At 44.2% G+C, this 20,146-nt stretch overlaps 1 protein-coding gene across 2 annotated transcripts in view; it reads right to left on the bottom strand.

Moving 5' to 3' along the window:
- Window positions 1-18,357, bottom strand: part of ptprja (protein tyrosine phosphatase receptor type Ja) — a 192,527-nt gene extending 174,170 nt beyond the window's left edge. The window contains exon 1 of one of the 2 annotated variants that reach the window (XM_068046060.1): window positions 18,080-18,357. In XM_068046060.1, coding sequence (XP_067902161.1) covers window positions 18,080-18,145 — 66 coding nt within the window. In that variant the 5' untranslated portion in view covers window positions 18,146-18,357. Of the gene's footprint in view, window positions 1-99; window positions 146-18,079 lie in introns of those variants that run through there. The other variant, XM_068046059.1, reaches the window with a different exon arrangement.
- Between the last annotated feature and the right edge of the window lie 1,789 nt (window positions 18,358-20,146).

Here is a 20,146-nt window from a genome sequence, read left to right as displayed (position 1 = left end):
CCAGGATCCATCAATACGAGCAACAGAACAGATTCTGTATGTCTTTTCACAGTCTGCATTCAGTGCACAAAACCATCAGAATCCATGCTAAACGCATACCAGAAAAGTCAAAGATGAGAAGAGGTCATTCAGCATGTCCGTCCAATACTGTGACTCACCAGCTGTCCAATCAAGCACAACTTGAATAACAAATTGCATTTAAATAGTACCTACAACGTAATAAAACGTTCCAATGTGCTTCAAGGAGCGATTAACAAACAAAATTTACAAGAGATATTTAGAAAGTGACCAAAAGCTCAGGCAAAAAGGTACATTTTAACATGTGTCTTAAAAGGAGGACAGAGAAATGTAGGCAGGCAGATTTAGGGAAGGATTTCCAGAACTTAGAACCAAGGCAGCTGAAGGCACGGCCATCAATGGTGGAGCGAAGGAAAACCAAGTATGTGCAAAAGGACAGAATTGGAGGAGTGCAGAGATCTTGGAGGGTTGCAGGGCTAGAGGAGGTCACAGAGATAAAAGAGGGGCACAGACACAGGGCATTTGAAAAGACGGATGAGAATTTTAAAATCAAGGTGCTGCCAGACCAGAAACAAATGTAGGTCAGTGAGCAAAGGGGTGATGGTTGAACAGACTTGCTGCAGGTTAGAATATGGGCTGCAGAGTTTTGGATGCACTCAAGTTTAGCACTGATGCAAAGTGGAAGGCCAGCCAGGACAGCATTGGAATATTTGAGTGTCGAGGTAACAAATACATGGATGAGAGTATCAGCAGCAGATGAGCTGAGGCAGAGGAGGAGACAGGTGATGTTACAGATGTGGAAGTAGGCAATTTTGGTAATGGAGAGTACATGGGGTTGAAGGTCAAATAAGACGTCAGGATTGTGACCAGTCTAGTTCAGCCTCAGGCAGTGGCCAGAGAGAGGGACAAAGGTGGGGGCCGAAGACAATGTTTTCAGTCTTCCCAATATTTAATTGGAGGAAATTTCTGTCCATCCAATATTGGATGTCAAACAAGCAGAGTGACAAATCAGACTCAGTGAAGGGGTTGAGAGAGGTGGTAGTGAGATAATGATGGGTATCATCAGAGAACATGTTAAACCTGGTCATGTTTCCAGATGATAAATGCCCCCAACATTTTGACTGCGCTGTTTTATATGGTAGATAATCACCTTTATCAAGTCTGGCATTAGACTACTCATGAATACTTTCAATTTCTACTTTTTAATCCAATTTCTATTCAGACTATTATGGATTCCCAGGATTTTGATTAAATCAGTATTTCATGTGGCACTTCATCACTTCATCAAAGGTCTTGTGAAGTCCAAACAAATGATATCTAGATAAATAACTAAGGTAAGTGGCTGGGAGGGAGTCCTGTGCCTCCTGGTTCCACAAGTAAAGTCAAAAAATGTAAAACGTTTCACTTTTTCGGTCTTCCCTGGCCCCACATGGTTGGCATGGCAAGAAAGCCGCAATGGCTTCCCCATGCAGGCCTCTAGTTAAAATAGCAAATGGACCCTGTTTACAGCATCAAAGGCCAATCTACATATTTGAAGGAAGTAATCTTAAAATTGGAACCTGTGGGAAGAGTGTGATACATCAGCAGACAGATTAAGCTAAACCTGACAGTGCACAATCTTGGTGTTCTGCTTGATCCTGACTTGACTTTCAAAATTCACATCCAGTCCATCCCAAAACTACCGACTGCCCTCTCCATCTCTACCTAACCCATACTGCCACTGAAACCCCTCCTTTTTTGTTTGTAGAGTCAACTGGATTCTTGAACTGCACCCTCAATATACTTCAACTCATCCATAATTGATATTGTTTTTAAAAACAAAAATCTGCACCAAATCCTGCTTGCCAATCTTCCACACCTAAAGTCATTCAGTGCATCAACTTTAAAATTCCTCTGGCTTGAAAATTGTTCCACAGTATTCTTCTGCAAACTCTTCTAGCCCTTTGTCTCTTGACTCTTCCAACACTGCATGTTCCTGCAACATTTTTCCTCGGAGAGCTGCAATGACCTGCGTTAACTCAGGCAAAGTACAATGTAGCAGTCCCAAGGCTGACAGTCCATTGCAGCTCTGACAGAGTGCTGCACTGTCACAGATGCCATCTTTCAAAAGAGACGTTAACCCAGACCTTGTCTGTCCTCTGAAGTGGACTTAAAAGATCCCATGGCACTATTTCGAAGAAGAACGGGGAAATTCTCCCTGGCGTCCTGGACAAAATTTCTCACTCAACCAACATCACCTAAAACATACAATCTGTTCTGATGAAAGGTCACAGACCTGAAACGTTAACTTTGCTTCTCTCTCTACAGATGCTGTCAGACCTGCTGAGTATTTCCAGCACTTTCTGTTTTTATCACTTAAACAGATTTTCTTGATATCACATTAGTGTTTGTGGGATCTTGTTATGCACAAATTGCCTCACAGATTTGCTACATTACAATAGTGCTACTTCAAAAGTGAAAAGTATAATGTGTTTTGGGACATCCTGAGGTTGTGAAAGATGTTATAGAAGTGCAAGTCCTTTCTTATTAGTTTCCATATTGTCGCCTTGAAAGAAGCAATCAAAGGATGTCCCAACAAACCTGAGGCAAGAGGTTCCTAAAAGAATAAAATAGCAGGCATGTGTATTGTAGATCCATAGAAAGTTTAAGGCACAGAAAAAGGCCACTTGGCCCATCAGCTCTGTGCTGGCTGAAAAACGATCCACCCATGTGTAGCCTCACCTCACAGGCAGGTTGACAGTTGTCCTTGATACTTCAACATAATCAAAACATTATAGGAGGGAGGTCTAATCATGGGTGATTTTAATATGCATACAGACTGGATTAATCAAATTGGCAAGGGTAGTCTCGAGGGAGAGTTCTTTGAATGTATTAGAGATTGTTTTTTGGAGCAATATGTTGTGGAACCAACCAGGGAGCAGGCTATTCTAGATTTGGTATTAAGTAATGAGGTGAGGTTAATTAATGATTTCATAGTTAAGGATCCTCTAAGGAATAGTGATCATAGCATGCTAGAATTTCAAATTCAGTTTGAGGGCAAGAAACTGGAGTCCCACACTAGCGTTGCAAAGTTAAACAAAGGTAACTACATAGGCATGAGAACAGATTTGGCCCTAATGGACTGGGCAGGAAGACTAAAAGGTAGGACAGTTGATAAGCAGTGGCAGATGTCTAAGGAGATATTCAATTCCTCCCAACTAAAATATATTCCAGAGAGGAAGAAAGATTCTAAGAGGGGGAAAAAACATCCATGACTAAGCAAGGAAGTTAAGGATAACAAAGACAAAAACTAAGGCACACCATTTTACAAAGGCCAGTTGCAGGCTGGAAGATTGGGAAACTTTTAAAGATCAACAAAGGGTTACTAAAAAAGTAATAAAAAGAGCAAAGGTAAATTATGAAAGAAAACTAGCGCAAATGATAAAAACGGATAGCAAAAGCTTCTATAAGTATATTCTTTTTCTTTTGGGCCTCCTTATCTCGAGAGACAATGGATACGCGCCTGGAGGTGGTCAGTGGTTTGTGAAGCAGCGCCTGGAGTGGCTATAAAGGCCAATTCTGGAGTGACAGGCTCTTCCACAGGTGCTGCAGAGAAATTTGTTTGTTGGGGCTGTTGCACAGTTGGCTCTCCCCTTGCGCCTCTGTCTTTTTTCCTGCCAACTACTAAGTCTCTTCGACTCGCCACAATTTAGCCCTGTCTTTATGGCTGCCCGCCAGCTCTGGCGAATGCTGGCAACTGTCTCCCACGACTTGTGATCAATGTCACACGATTTCATGTCGCGTTTGCAGACGTCTTTATAACGGAGACATGGACGGCCGGTGGGTCTGATACCAGTGGCGAGCTCGCTGTACAATGTGTCTTTGGGGATCCTGCCATCTTCCATGCGGCTCACATGGCCAAGCCATCTCAAGCGCCGCTGACTCAGTAGTGTGTATAAGCTGGGGGTGTTGGCCGCTTCAAGGACTTCTGTGTTGGAGATATAGTCCTGCCACCTGATGCCAAGTATTCTCCGAAGGCAGCGAAGATGGAATGAATTGAGACGTCGCTCTTGGCTGGCATACGTTGTCCAGGCCTCGCTGCCGTAGAGCAAGGTACTGAGGACACAGGCCTGATACACTCGGACTTTTGTGTTCCGTGTCAGTGCGCCATTTTCCCACACTCTCTTGGCCAGTCTGGACATAGCAGTGGAAGCCTTACCCATGCGCTTGTTGATTTCTGCATCTAGAGACAGGTTACTGGTGATAGTTGAGCCTAGGTAGGTGAACTCTTGAACCACTTCCAGAGCGTGGTCGCCAATATTGATGGATGGAGCATTTCTGACATCCTGCCCCATGATGTTCGTTTTCTTGAGGCTGATGGTTAGGCCAAATTCATTGCAGGCAGACGCAAACCTGTCGATGAGACTCTGCAGGCATTCTTCAGTGTGAGATGTTAAAGCAGCATCGTCAGCAAAGAGGAGTTCTCTGATGAGGACTTTCCGTACTTTGGACTTCGCTCTTAGACGGGCAAGGTTGAACAACCTGCCCCCTGATCTTGTGTGGAGGAAAATTCCTTCTTCAGAGGATTTGAACGCATGTGAAAGCAGCAGGGAGAAGAAAATCCCAAAAAGTGTGGGTGCGAGAACACAGCCCTGTTTCACACCACTCAGGATAGGAAAGGGCTCTGATGAGGAGCCACCATGTTGAATTGTGCCTTTCATATTGTCATGGAATGAGGTGATGATACTTAGTAGCTTTGGTGGACATCCGATCTTTTCTAGTAGTCTGAAGAGACCACGTCTGCTGACGAGGTCAAAGGCTTTGGTGAGATCAATGAAAGCAATGTAGAGGGGCATCTGTTGTTCACGGCATTTCTCCTGTATCTGACGAAGGGAGAACAGCATGTCAATAGTCGATCTCTCTGCACGAAAGCCACACTGTGCCTCAGGGTAGACGCGCTCGGCCAGCTTCTGGAGCCTGTTCAGAGCGACTCGAGCAAAGACTTTCCCCACTATGCTGAGCAGGGAGATTCCACGGTAGTTGTTGCAGTCACCGCGGTCACCTTTGTTTTTATAGAGGGTGATGATGTTGGCACCGCGCATGTCCTGGGGTACTGCTCCCTCGTCCCAGCACAGGCATAGCAGTTCATGTAGTGCTGAGAGTATAGCAGGCTTGGCACTCTTGATTATTTCAGGGGTAATGCTGTCCTTCCCAGGGGCTTTTCCGCTGGCTAGAGAATCAATGGCATCACTGAGTTCCGATTTGGTTGGCTGTCTGTCCAGCTCATCCATGACTGGTAGAGGCTGGGCTGCATTGAGGGCAGTCTCAGTGACAGCATTCTCCCTGGAGTACAGTTCTAGGTAGTGCTCAACCCAGCGGTCCATCTGTTTGCGTTGGTCAGTGATTATGTCCCCCGATTTAGATTTGAGGGGGGTGATCTTCTTGATGGTTGGCCCAAGAGCTCTCTTCATGCCATCATACATTCCTCTGATGTTTCCGGTGTCTGAGGCCAGCTGAATATGACTGCATAGGTGTTGCCAGTAGTCGTTTGCGCAACGCCTAGCTGTTCTTTGTGCAGTACTTCTGGCTGCTTTAAGTGCTGCGGATGTTAAATCGCTGGGGGCTTTCTTGTAGTTCAAAAGTGCAATGCGCTTAGCGGCTATGACAGGTTCCAGCTCTTCATTATGAGATTGAAACCAGTCTGCATTTCTCTTCGCACTTTTGCCGTAGGTGGTCAAAGCTGACTCATAGATGGCGTCTCTGATGTGGGCCCACTTGGTCTCAGCATCCCCTGTGGGAGTGTTTTGAAGGGCTGTTACAAGTGAATTTAGAAATTTTTGTAACAGCTGTGGGTGAGAAATTCTGCTCGTGTTGATGCGCGGATGGCCCTTCTGCTTGGAATGATGCAACTTCTTTGGTCTGAGTCTAACCTTGCTGCACACCAGGGAGTGGTCGGTGTCGCAGTCCGCACTGTGGAAGCTGCGTGTGATTTGAACACTGTTTAAGGCGGCTCGCCTTGTGACAATGAGGTCTAGCTGGTGCCAACGACGTGATCTTGGGTGCCTCCATGAAACCTGGTGACAGGGTTTAGTGTGAAAGAACGAGTTGGTGATGCAGAGGTTATGATAGGTACACAACTCAAGCAGTCTCTGCCCGTTCTCATTCATCCTTCCAACGCCATAGCGCCCAAGGCAGGAGGGCCATGAGTCATGGTCGGCCCCAACCCTGGCATTAAAGTCCCCCAGCAGGAATAGGTGTTCGGTGTTGGGGATGCTGCTAATGATGTTATGGAGTTGTTCATAGAACTGGTCTTTAGCTTCAGGTGCGGAGCAGAGTGTTGGAGCATAGATGCTGAGTAGGTGTACTGGACCAGAGGTGGTGAGCAGTCGGATGGACAGTATGCGTTCCGAGCCATTTGAGGGAGGCTCTATCATGCTGAGCAAGGAGTTTCTGATGGCGAAGCCCACTCCATGCTGTCTTGGTTCTTCAGGATCCCTGCCCTGCCAGAAGAAGGTGTAGTCTTGCTCTGCTAGAGAGCCACTCGCGGGGAGGCGAGTCTCCTGAAGTGCTGCAATGTCCACATTGAATCTACTGAGCTCGTTGTTAATGATGGCGGTCTTCCGAGAATCGTTGATTTGTGTAAGGTCTTCCGAAAGGCCAGGACACATAGTTCTGACGTTCCAGCTTGCAAAGCGAAGGGCTGGTACCTTCTTTCCTTTTTTCATGTTGTTTGGTGCGGTGTATCAGTCCACCTTTCGGGCAATGACCCTGAGCTCCAAGCACCCATTGAAGCAGGCAGACTGTGGCGGGACAGAACCTTATTGACCGGGGGCTGCCCGGTTTGAGGCGGGCGGTAGCTGTCCAGTGAAGTGCAATGACCTCTCCCACCGACAAAGGCAACCCGTGGCGCCCAGTTTCTACGCCAATTTATCTGGACTTATAACCCGTAACTGCTGCCTTCCGTGTTGTTTTAGTCGCTGTGAGGCAACTATGGAGTGACCTCTCCATGGCGCATGCCTGGGCAAATTTATGGAGGTTGAGAATTGCCCAGTCGTCAAAACCCCCCTCTCGGCCTTTCTGGTGGGGTCCAAAGGAGTGCAGGACACGACGTTTGGCACCAGTATGGCTGCAGGAACTGCCGGAAACATGCCAAAGGTGACACATGACCGCCTACGGGTTCCGCTCCGGATTTTCTGTTAGGGTTTACTCCCTTAGCCTTGGTCTCTCCCGAGACGCCCACAAGGCAGTGGGGTTGTTGGGGCCCCTACACAGGTGTAGGATGGTGCCGGTGGGAGGAGGGGATGCAAGGGGGAGGGGTAGAGGGAGGGGGTGGGGGGGGTGCAGGGGAAGGGGGTGCGGGGTGAAGATGGTGCGAGGGGGGGGCGGGCTGGGACGGGGTTGTGAGGGGGTGAGCTGAGAGGGTGGAGCAGGGAAGGGGACGGGGGTGGGGGGGGGGGTGGAAGGGGGGTAAAAGGGGGGGGGGAGGGGGGTGGAATCTGGTGCAGGTAATAAGCCATTTCCTCAGTGCCCACCTATAAGTATATAAACCTATAAGTATATAAAAGGGAAGAAAGTAGCTGAAGTGAATGTTGGTCACTTGGAGGATGTGAATGGAGAGTTAATAGTGGGGAACACAGAAATGGCAGAGATACTAAATTAATATTTTGCCTCAGTTTTCATGGTGGAGGACACTAGTACCATCCCAATAGTAACAGGTAATGCAGAGGTTATAGAAAGGGAGGAACTTAGAACAATCATCATCACTAGGGAAAAAGTACTGAGCAAACTATTGGGATTGAAGGCAGACAAGTCCTCAGGGCCTGATGGCCTGCATCCTAGGGTCTTAAAGGAAGTGGCAGTGGAGATAGTGGATCCATTGGTTACAATATTCCAAAATTCCCTGGATGCAGGAAAGGTTCCAGTATATTGGAAAAACACTAATATAAATACCCTTATTCATAAAGGGACGGAGGCAGAAAGTAGGAAACTATAGACCAGTTAGTTTAACATCTGTCATTGGGAAATTGTTAGAATCCATTATTAAGGAAGTAATAACAGGACATTTAGAAAGTCAAAACACAATCCAACAGAGTCAGCATGGTTTTATAAAGGATAAATTGTGTTTGACTAATTTGCTAGAGTTCTTCGAAGGTGTAACAAGTAAAGTGGATAATGGGGATCCTGTAGATATAGTATATCTGGACTTCCAGAAGGCATTTGATAAGGTGCCGCACAAAAGGTTAATACACAAGATAAGATCACATGGGGTTAGGGGCAATTTATTAGTTTGGATAGAGGATTAGCCAACCAACAGAAAACAGAGAGTCGGGAGTCAACTGTTTACAATCTATATGAATGACTTGCATGCAGGTACTATAGCCAAATTTGCAGATGACACTAAAATAGGTGGATAGTAAATTGCAATAAAGAAATAAGAAATTTACAAATGGACATGGATAGGTTAGGTGGATGGGCCAAAATTTGGCAGATGCAGTTTAACGTGGATAAGTGTGAGGTTATCCATTTTGGTCGGAAGAATAGAAAGGCAAATTATCTAAAAATGGAAAGAAACTTCAGAGTGCTTCAGCGCAGAGGGATCTGGGTGTCCTCGTGCATGAATCGCAGAAAACTAGTATGCAGGTACAGCAGGTAATAAGTAAAGCAACTTGAATTTTGGCATTTATTGCTAAAGGAATAGAGTATAAAAGTAGGTAAGTGTTGCTGCAACTGTACAAGGCATTAGTGGGACTGCACCTGGAGTATTGCTTACAGTTCTGATCCCCTTACTTGAGGAGGGATGTAGTTGCATTGGAGGCAGTTCAGAGAAAGTTCACTAGATTGAATCCAGAGATGAGAGGTTTGCCTTATGAAGAACGATTGAGCAGTTTAGGCCTTTACTCTCTAGAGTTTAGAAGAATCAGAGGAGATCTAATTGAGGTATATAAGATGATTATGGGGATTGACACAGTAGATGTAGAGAGGATGTTTCTTCTGGTGGGGCAATCTAGAACGAGAGGTCATAGTTTTAGGATAAGGGGTAGCAGATTTAAAACAGAGATGAGGAGAAATTACTTCTCTCAAAGGGTCGCGAGTCTGTGGAATTCACTACCCCAGAGTGCGGTGGATGCCAGCACATTGAGTAAATTTAAGGAGGAGATAGACAGATTTTTAATTAGTAATGGGTTGAAGGGTTAAACATAGAAAATAGGAGCAGGAGTAGGCCATTTGGCCCTTCGAGCCTGCTCTGCCATTCATTATCATGGCTGATCATCCAACTCAGTAACCTGTTCCCACTTTCGCCCCATACCCTTTGCTCCCTTTAGACCCAAGAGCTATATCGAACTCCTTCTTGAAAACATACAATGTTTTGGCCTCAACTGCTTTCTGTGGTAGTGAATTCCACAGGCTCACCACTCTCTGGGTGAAGAAATTTCTCCTCATCTCAGTCCTGAAAGGTTTACCCTTTTCCTTAGACTATGACCCCTGGTTCTGGACTCCCCCACCATTGGGAACATCCTTCCTGCATCTACCCTGTCAAGTCCTGTTAGAATTTTATAGGTTTCTGTGAGATCCCCGCCTCACCCTTCTGAACTCCAGTGAATATATATAATCCTAACCGACTCAATCTCTCCTCATACGTCAGTCCCGCCATCCCAGGAATCAGTCTGGTAAACCTTCGCTGCACTCCCCCTATAGCAAGAATATCCTTCCTCAGATAAGGAGATCAAAACTGCACACAATATTCCAGGTGTGGCCTCACCAAGGCCCTGTATATTTGCAGCAAGACATCCCTGCTCCTGTACACGAATCCTGTTGCTATCGAGGCCAACATACCATTTGCCTTTTTGACCGCCTGTTGCACCTGCATGCTTGCCTTCAGCAACTGGTGTACGAGCACACGCAGGTCTCATTGCATATTCCCCTCTCTCAGTTTATAGCCGTTCAGATAATAATCTGCCTTCCTGATTTTGCTACCAAAGTGGATAACCTCACATTTATCCACATTATACTGCATCTGCCATGCATTTGCCCACTCACTCAACTTGTCCAAATCACCCTGAAGACTCTCTGCATCCTCCTCACAATTCACCCTCCCACCCAGTTTTGTGTCATCTGCAAATTTGGAGATATTACATTTAGTTCCCTCATCTAAAATCATCAATATATATTGTGAATAGTTGGGGTCCAAGCACCGATCCCTGCGGTACCCCACTAGTCACTGCCTGCCATTCGGAAAAAGACCCCATTTATCCCTACTCTTTGTTTCCTGACTGCCAAACAATTTTCTATCCATCGTAATACACCACCCCCAATCCCATGCACTTTAATTTTACACACTAATCTCTTGTGGGACTTTGTCGAAAGCCTTCTGAAAGTCCAAATAAACCACATCCACTGGCTCCCACTCATCAACTCTACTAGTTACATCCTCGAAAAATTCTAGTAGATTTGTCAAGCATGATTTCCTTTCGTAAATCCATGCTGACTCTGTCCGATTCTACCACTGCTCTCTAAGTGCTCTGCTATAAAATCTTTGATAATGGACTCTAGAATTTTCCCCACTACCGACGTCAGGCTGACTGGTCTACAATTCCCTGCTTTCTCTCTACCTCCCTTTTTAAATAGTGGGGTTACATTAGCTACTCTCCAATCTATAGGAACTGTTCCAGAGTCTATAGAATCTAGGAAGATGACCACCAATGCATCCACTATTTCTAGGGCCACTTCCTTAAGTACTCTGGGATGCAGACCATCAGGCTCTGGGGATTTATCGGCCTTCAATCCCATCAATTTCCCCAACACCATTTCTCTACTCATACTGATTTCCCTCAGTTCCTCTCTCTCACTAAACCCTGTGTTACCCAACATTTCTGGTATGATATTTGTGTCGTCCTTTGTGAAGACAGAACCAAAGTATGCATTTAGTTGGTCAGCCATTTCTTTGTTCCCCACAATAAATTCCCCTGTTTCTGACTGTAAGGGACCTACATTTGTCTTCACCAATTTTTTTTCTCTTCACATAACTATTGAAATTTTTACAGTCAGTTTTTATGTTCCCCGCAAGCTTGCTCTTATACTCTATTTTCTCCTTCTTAATCAATCCCTTGGTTCTCCTTTGCTGGGTTATGGACGATGGTTAGGAAAGTGGAGTTGAGGCAGAGATGAGATCAGCCATGATCGTATTGAATGGTGGAGCAGGCTCGAGAGGCTGAATTGCCTACTCCTGCTCCGAGTTCTTATGTTCTTATGTAATGATCAGAGTAGTGGAGACCGAAGCTCCAGTTCTAAATTCTAGGTTAACATCCATACAGGACAAAGCAGCCCGCTTGACTGTTTGCGGATGCAGTGCCATTCACTCCCTCAATCACCAACACCTAGTAGCGGCAGTGTATACCATCTACAAGATGCACTGCAGCAATGCACCAAGGTTCCTTAGACAGCACCTTTCAAACCCAAGACCTCTTCCACCTAGAAGGACAATGGCAGCAAATGCATGGGAACACCACCACCTGCAAGTTCCCCTCCAAGTCACACACCATCCTGACTTGGAACTACATCACCGTTCCTTCACTGCCGCTGGATCAAAATCCTGGAACTCCCTTCCTAACAGCATTGTGTGTGTACCAACACCACATGGACTGCAGTGGCTCAAGAAGGCAGCTTATCACCACCTTCTCAAGGCAATTAGGGATGGGCAAATAAATGCTGGCCTAGCCAGTGATGCCCACATTCCATGAATGAATAAAAAAGAAAGGGAGTACAGATCAGGAGTGCAGAAAGTGCAGGGGTAAAGTAAAAAAGGAAATTAGGAAAGCAAAGAAAGGACATGAAAAAATAATGGCAGGTAAAAATCAAGGAAAACCCAAAGATATTTTATCAATACATTAAGAGCAAGAGGATAACTAAGGACAGGGTAGGGCCTATCAGAGATGTACAAGGGAACTTATGCATGGCTGAAGAGGATGTGGGCAGGGTTCTTAATGAGTACTTTGTCTCTGTCTTCACAAAGGAGAATAACGATGCAGACATTGTAGTAAAAGAGGAGGAGCGAGAAATATTAGATATAATATTCATAATGAGAGAGGAAGTACTAGAGGATCTGACATCCTTGAAAGTGGATAAATCACCAGGACCGGATGGATTGTATCCCAGGCTGTTAAAAGAAGCCAGGGAGGAAATAGCGCATGCTCGGAGGATCATCTTCAAATCCTCACTAGATACAGGTGAGGTACCAGACGATTGGAGGTCTGCCAATGTTGCACTTTTGTTTAAAAAGGATGCAAGGGATCGACCAAATAATTATAGGCTGGTCAGTCTGACCCCGGTGGTGGGCAAATTATTAGAATCAATTCTGAGAGATAGGATAAACTGTCACTTAGAAAGGCACGGATTAAACCAGGGATAGTCAGCATGGATTTGTTAAGGGAAGGTCATGTCTTACTAATTAATTTAATTTTTTGAGGGAGTAACAAGGAGGATTGATGAGGGTAGTGCAGTGGATGTTGTCTACATGGATTTTAGTAAGGCATCTGACAAGGTCCCACATGGCAGGCGGGGTCAGAAAAGTAAAAGCCCATGGGATACAGGGGAATATGGCGAGTTGGATCCAAAATTGGCTCAGTGACAGGGAAAAAAGGGTAACGGTCGATGGATGTTTCTGCGAATGGAAGGCTGTTACCAGTCGCATTCCACCGGGCTCAGTGTTGGGTCCCTTGCTGTTTGTGGTATACATTAATAATTTGGACTTAAGTGAGGCATGATTGGGAAATCTGCAGATAACACAAAAATTGGCCATGTAGTTGATAGTGAAGAGGATAGCCATAGACTCCAGAATGATATTAATGGTTTGGTTGAGTGGGCAGAAAAGTGGCAAATGGAATTCAATCTGCAGAAATGTGAGGTAATGCATTTGGGGAAGGCAAACGGAACAAGGCAGTACACAATAAGCAGGAGGATATTGAGAGGGGTAGAAGAAGTGAGAGACCTTGGAGTGCATGTCCACAGGTTCCTGAAGGTGGCAGGACAGGTAGATAAAGTTCTGAAGAAGGCATATGGAATGTTTTCTTTTATTGGCCATGAAAAAGAATACCAAAGCAGTGATGTAATGCTGAAACTGTAGAAAATACTGGTTAGGCCACAGTTGGAATATTGCGTACAGTTCTGGTCGTCACATTACAGGAAGAACATAATTGCTCTGGAGAGAGTGCAGAGGAGAATTGCAAGAATGTTGCCAGGGCTTGTAAGTTGCAGCTTTGAGGAAAGATTGTATAGGCTAGGGTTGTTTTCCTTGGAACAGAGGAGGCTGTGAAGTGACTTAACTGAGGTGTACAAAAGATAGAATAGAAAGGAAGGACCAGTTTCCCCTAGCGGAGAGGTTAATTACTAGGGAGCACAGATTTAAGGTGATTGGTAGAAGGATTAGAGGGGACACGAGGAAAAAAATTTTCACCCAGAGTGTGGTGGGTGTCTGGAATTCACTGCCTGGATCGGTGTTGGAGGCAGAAACCCTCAACTCATTTAAAAGGTATCTGAATCTACACCTAAAGTGCTGAAACATGCAAAACTAAAGGACCAGTTGCTGGAAGGTGAGATTAGAATGGATGGCTAGCTTTTTCAGTGGACGCACACACGATGAGCTGAATGGCCTCTGTCTGTGCCGTAACTTTTCTATGGTTCTAAGTATCCCCAGCAGAATCAACAACTTCAAGAAAAAACGAGATGATATATTGGGGCAACAGCAGTGAGAAAAAAGCACCAGGGTATCAGAGTAATGGCACCCAAACTCCCTATTATGAAATGCAACATGCAGGGTTCTCAATTGTACTATTTTGGGTTGGTGCTGAGCGTTGCTGCAGCATCTCCCAGGGAAAGCAAAAGGAGAAAACCAAATGACATCACAGGGAAATTCCCTGCACACCACTGGGAGCAGGTTGTCAAACTACCCTCTTGGGTTAGGGTAGAGCTCTGACATGGATAATGTGTAGTTTGGAAAGATCAAACAACATGCATTAACCAAAATGATTCCCATTTTCTCAGTTTTTAAGTCAACTCCTGTGAATACAGTTTAAGAAATGTATATCCAACCCCTTTCATTGAGTTCAGACTCAACAAGCACTGCAATTTTTAAAATTTCGACGAAGTGTACAGCCTAAGCCTCTATTGCAGAACAACACTGCCAGTTAAAAGGATCAGGAGCAATGATGAGGTAAATCAGGGAGTAATGATTACAAAGAAATACATAGAGTAAACAGCATAGAAACAGGTCATTTGGACCAACTGGTGGTGTTTATGATCTACGCCAGCATTTATAATCTAGGTGAACATCTTCCTACACTAGCCATCTAACCCTATCACCATATCCATCTATTCTTTGCTAACATGTGCTTATCTAACATCCACACTTCTCGCCTCAATGACTCCTTGTAGTAGAATGTTCCACATTCTTACCACTCTTTGTGTAAACAGGTTTCTCCTGAATTCCCTATCATTTTCTCTACGTCTAAAATATCAAATCCCATCATAACATTCAAGGCCTTTATCTGGTCACCCGTCAGCCTTCTCTTTTTCTAGAAAAAAAGGGCACAACCTGTTCAACCTTTCCTGATAAGTATATCCTCTCAGTTCTGGTATTATCCTTCTAAATGTTTTTTTGCACTTTTGTCTGTCCCTTTATATCCGATGGAGATCAAAACTCCAAGTGTGGTCTAACCAAAGTTTTATACAAGTGTAACTGAATGTGGATACAAGCGTAACCTAATTTCCATTTCTTTTCAATTCTCCCCCTCCAGAAATGTACTCGATTAATATGCGTTGTTACTTTTAGCGATTTGTGCATCTGTACTCCGAGATCCCTTTGCTCCTCTACCCCATTTAGACCATTATCTGAGCAGTATGTGGTCTCCTTACTCTTCCTACCACAATGCACCACCTCCCACTATCTACATTGTAATTCTTTTGCCAATTAATGCCCATTCTGCAAGTCTTCTTGTATTTTACAGTCAGGCATTAGGCGGTCTTAAGCTTGCATTTTAAAAGCCTGTAGTTCAGAGCTGGAATGGCAGACTCAGGGAGGTAATGAGTTCTAATGAGTTTGATGAGGTCCCGCATGGGGTCCAGGGCAAATTGGATCCAAAATTGGCTTAGTGGCAGGAGGCAGAGGGTGATGGTCGAGGGTTGTTTTTGTGAGTGGAAGCTGGAGCAGTGGTGTACCGCAGGGATCAGTGCTGGAATCTTTGCTGTTTGTAGTGTATATTAATGATTTAAATATGAATATAGGAGGTATGCTCAGTAAGTTCGCAGATGACATGAAAATTGGTGGTGTCGTAAATAGTGAGGAGGAAAGCCTTAGGTTACAGGATGATATAGATGGGCTGGTAAGATAGGCAGAGCAGTGGCAAATGGAATTTAATCCTGAGAAGTGTGAGGTGATGCATTTTGGGAAAACTAAATACAATAGATGGTAGGACCCTAGGAGGTACAGAGGGACCTTGGTGTGCTTGTCCATAGATCACTGAAAGCAGCAGCACAGGTAGATAAGGTGGTTAGGAAGGCACATGGGATACTTGCCTTTATTAGCCGAGGCATAGAATATAAGAGCAGGGAGGTTATGATGGAGCTGTATAAAAGGCTAGTTAGGCCACAGCTGGAGTACTGTGTACAGTTCTGGGCACCACACTATAGGAAGGATGTGACTGCACTGGAGAGGGTGCAGAGGAGATTCACCAGGACATTGCCTGGGCTGGAGCATGTCAGCTATGATGAGAGACTGGATAGGCTGGGGTTATTTTCCTTAGAGCAGAGAAGGCTGAGGGGAGACCTGATTGAGATATACAAAATTATGAGGGGCATAGATAGGGTAGATAGGAAGAAACTTTTTCCCTTAGCGGAGGTGGCAATATCCAGGGGCACAGATTTAAGGTAAGGGGCAGGAGGTTTAGGGGGATTTGAGGAAAAAGTTTTTCACCCAGAGGGTGGTTGGAATCTGGAACAAACTGCCTGAAGAGGTGGTCGAGGCAGGAACCCTCACAACATTTAAGAAGTATCTAGATGAGCACTTGAAACGCCATAGCATACAAGGCTATGGGCCAAGTGCTGGAAAATTGGACTAGAATAGATAGGTGCTTGATGGCCGGCATGGACACAATGGGCCAAAGGGCCTGTTTCTGTGCTGTATAGCTCTATGACTCTACAGTATTGACATCCTAGGAGTAAGTGATGGTGTGACAAGTCTTGATTCGAACACCATGAGAATGCAGGGAGGAGGAAGGTGGCCTAGGACTGGAACCTAAGGAACGAGAGAAAAAACTTAAAGGAACACCTACCCTAATATTAATATTGATCAGCAATTTAATTTTTCAAATTCTAGTGTAGAAGCAAAGCCAGAAATGCTAGAGTAATACTTTATTTGCTCTACATCAAATCTGAACATTTACTTCAGGATTAACTTCTAGTATGTCTCAACACCCAAATGAACAGAAGCAGCCATTTTTAGCTAAATAACCTGAACATCTCCCATTTAGTGACTTCAGAAGTTGGTGCTGAATGTTCAGATATTGACTGTGAAATAATTTTTATTCTCCTGCCATCATTTTATTCAGTAAACTAGTCCTCAGATGACTAAATGAAGTGAACACTTTGCAGTAACTGGGGCAGAAATGAAAACTGACTTTAGGGTCTGTGAATCTATAGTAAAAAGGAAACCATTATAACAAGGAGGCTTATTTTACAAACAATACCATTAATTAAAGGCAGTGGACTCATTGTCATTTGGGACTTTGGCTAAATGTAACATGGCAAAAACAGTGCCTCTTTTGCGTTACTGGAGGTCTTTTAAAAAGGAAACAAACTCAGTAATTTCAAATCCATTTATACAACAAAAAAAAGGGTGGGTTGGGAAGACCCATCCCTACAGGATACATTTAGAAGCAGTTAATCATAACGGTGCTATGGACCATTACCCAAGAACCTGATAAGGTGCTTATGTCTTTCAACTGTCTTCCAGCTGTAATTGTATTCTGCTCACAGAGAACATGGTCATTAAAATTTGAAGAAATGCAATGATTCATTTCTATAAAAATAACTGAACAGAAAACAAAAACTTAATATGCACTTTTTCTCCAGGAATTCTTTGAAAATTCTACTCATTATAACTTAACGTCTAAAACTAATTGTTTACATGTGAAATATTTCATTTGATCCTCAGTCATCAATCACATCACGAGCATGGATACAGGTTTATAGTTACTTAACACCCTTTTACAGAAATCAACAAGGATCCTTCCATTCCCAATCACCTGCTCTACTGGTACAGAAACCTGATCGGAAAATATTCCTGAGGAGTATAAAATCAGATACCACAGAATTCACACTGCAATAATGATCCACCATGGGGTCAACATCTGCAGAATCAACCACAGACGTAGTTTAGTGTGATGGCATCAAGGCACGATTTCTTGATGTTGAGAATCACAGTACAAATAAACTGAAGATTATCGAAAGATTCCAGTGTAGCAGACAGAGCATTTTACAATATTACACATTTTAAATATGTAACATTCTAAATGTCTTGTTCTCTTAAATCCTGGTTGCTGCCACCTTTTTTTATAATATAGTAACTAACATTAATGATGAATACAAGCAGGTAAGTTCAGGTTTGTATACACAGATTGGAACATAACAGGGTCAGTTCTATGAAAGGGATTTTTAAAAGTATACTCGTAAAACTGAATTTGAAGATTTCAACGTACGTTTGTTAAATCGTGATTATGCAATACATAGCAGTCGAGTTAATCGGTAAACAAATTCGTAACAGACGGCGTTAGGACCCTGGGAAGCGTTACACTAAATGTTACACGAACTAGCACAACAATGGTATAATCCGCAGGCAAAAAAACTCTACATCCAGGGGCAGTGTCTGCACCCACAGCCCTTATTCCAGCGGGAGAGACTGCAAAGCTACCTGACTCGGCTCGACAGGTGCACAGGGCAGCCTCGGCATCCTCAGTTGAACACAGTGAGTTACCTCCCTCCGCCCGCTCTTGACAAACACGGAGAGGCCCTGGAAATCTCAGTTCATCCTTACCTGATGCAAGAAGACGCTGCCCACCAGCAACAGCAGAATATTCCGCCAACTTGCCTCCATCCCCATCCAGGAAACTCTTGTGAAACTTTTATTCCACCCTTTTCTCTCCGTGTTTCAGCTCACGAGATTCACTGCGTCGCCTTTGTAAACTTTTTAAAGAATAACAAAACGCATCTTGCTGTTAATAAACTCGCAGTCGAAGCCCACACTGCGTGTGATAATACACCGACCTGGACACAGAGAAGGAAGAAAGTTTAATTAAAGAGAGGGTGGGTGGGGCCCGAACTCTGAAACGTCAGAGAAACATTCCGAAGAGCGCTGACCTGCTAAAAGTTCAGGCAGCACAATCTCCAGTGTGCGAAGGCCGGCCTAATAAACAGGGAGCTTCCAATTACCTGAAACTGCGTTAGTTAGCGACAGTCTGAGGTAAAGTATTCAGATTCAGGTCTTTCCCCAATTATTTAAACAGTATATTCAATATACGGATTTACCTGAAACAGGGCGTAAAAAACATCAATGACATGCATTTGCCATGTCCGAGGCGCATTACAGGAGCGTTATCGGGCTAAATTTGACACTGGATCACATTGAAGATATTGGAACAGGTGACCAAAAGCTTTCTCAAAAAAGGCTTGAAGGATCAGTGAGGAGTTCAAGACATAAAAAGGATAGTCACTGATAACTCCAATCAGGAATTCAGGGGAAAGCAATAGAGTTATAGGGTGAGATGAAGTAGAGTGGGAAGAGGGTTCAATGAGGCATAGACGTGGGCAGAAACCTGTTGGGCCGAATTACCTGTTTCTGTCCAGAAAATTCTATGTAATTAAAGAAGGTGAAATTTAGGAGAAAATCTGCTGCTTAGAGCCTAGTCAGCTGAAGACACGGGTGCCAATGATGGGGGGATGAAAATTGGAGACCAGAATTTGAGGTACACAGAGACGTCAAAGGGTTGGAGGAAGTTACAGAGATATGGCGAGATGGGCCAAGGAGGCACTTGAACACTAGCATGAGAATTTTAAATTTGAGGCTTTGTCAGCCTGGGAGCATTGGGGTGATTGTTTTCAGGTCTTGGTGCAAGTAATAATACAGGCTGCAGTATTCTGGACTAGTTTAAGTTAATGGAGAGTGGAAGGTGTAGGCCAACCAGCAGAGCATTGCAATAGTTGAGTCTGGAGCCAACAAAAGCATGGATGAAGGTTTCAGCAGCAGATGAGCTGAGGCAAAGAGGGACATGGGTTGTTTTATTGAAATTTAGGGATGAGAGCCCTATGTGGGGACTAGAGAAGCTGGGATTGTTCTGTTTAGAGAAGGTTAAGGGGAGGTTTAATAGAAGTACTCAAGATTATGAGTGGTTTTGATAGAGAGTAGATAGGGAGAAACTGTTTCCACGAGCAGGAAGTGTCAGTAACCAGAGGATAAAGGTTTAAGATAATTGACCAAAAATTCAGAAGGGAAAATTAGGAGAATTTCTTTTTAGCCAGTGAGTTGTTATGACCTAGAATGCACTGCCTGAAGCAAATTCAAAGGTAACTTTCAAAACGGAATCGGATTTTTTTTCCAAAAATATATTTTATTAATAAAATTTGTAACATATCAATTCAACTTTGACATTACATAAAGTAATAACAGTTTACTCTGAGGTGCCTCACTGCACTTAGAATTGCAGGTTATATTAACAATATACAATTAAATTTCATGTCAAACTTTCTCCGGTACATACAGCCCGAGGGGTTTTTATAAAGGTTCCAGCCCCTCGGCAGTGTGAGAGGGCCTTAGACTGTGTCCTTTCCCCTTTGCTGCGCCTGCCCCAAGTTTTAGTGTATCCCTCAGCACGTAATCCTGGACCTTGGAATGTACCAGTCTGCGACACTCAGTCATCGACAACTCTTTGCACTGGAAGGCCAGCAAGTTTCAGGCAGACCACAGAGGGTCTCTCACTGAGATAATGATCCTTCAGCAGCAGTTGATATTTATCTCGGTATGCGTCCCTGGGAACAGCCTGTAGAGCATTGAGTCTTGTGTTAGGGAGCTGCTTGGGATGAATCTCAACAGAGACTACTGCATCTC

This window comes from Heterodontus francisci, chromosome 14, assembly GCF_036365525.1.
Source record: "Heterodontus francisci isolate sHetFra1 chromosome 14, sHetFra1.hap1, whole genome shotgun sequence".
NCBI lineage: Eukaryota > Metazoa > Chordata > Chondrichthyes > Heterodontiformes > Heterodontidae > Heterodontus > Heterodontus francisci.
This window is presented reverse-complemented; position numbering and strand designations above follow the sequence as displayed.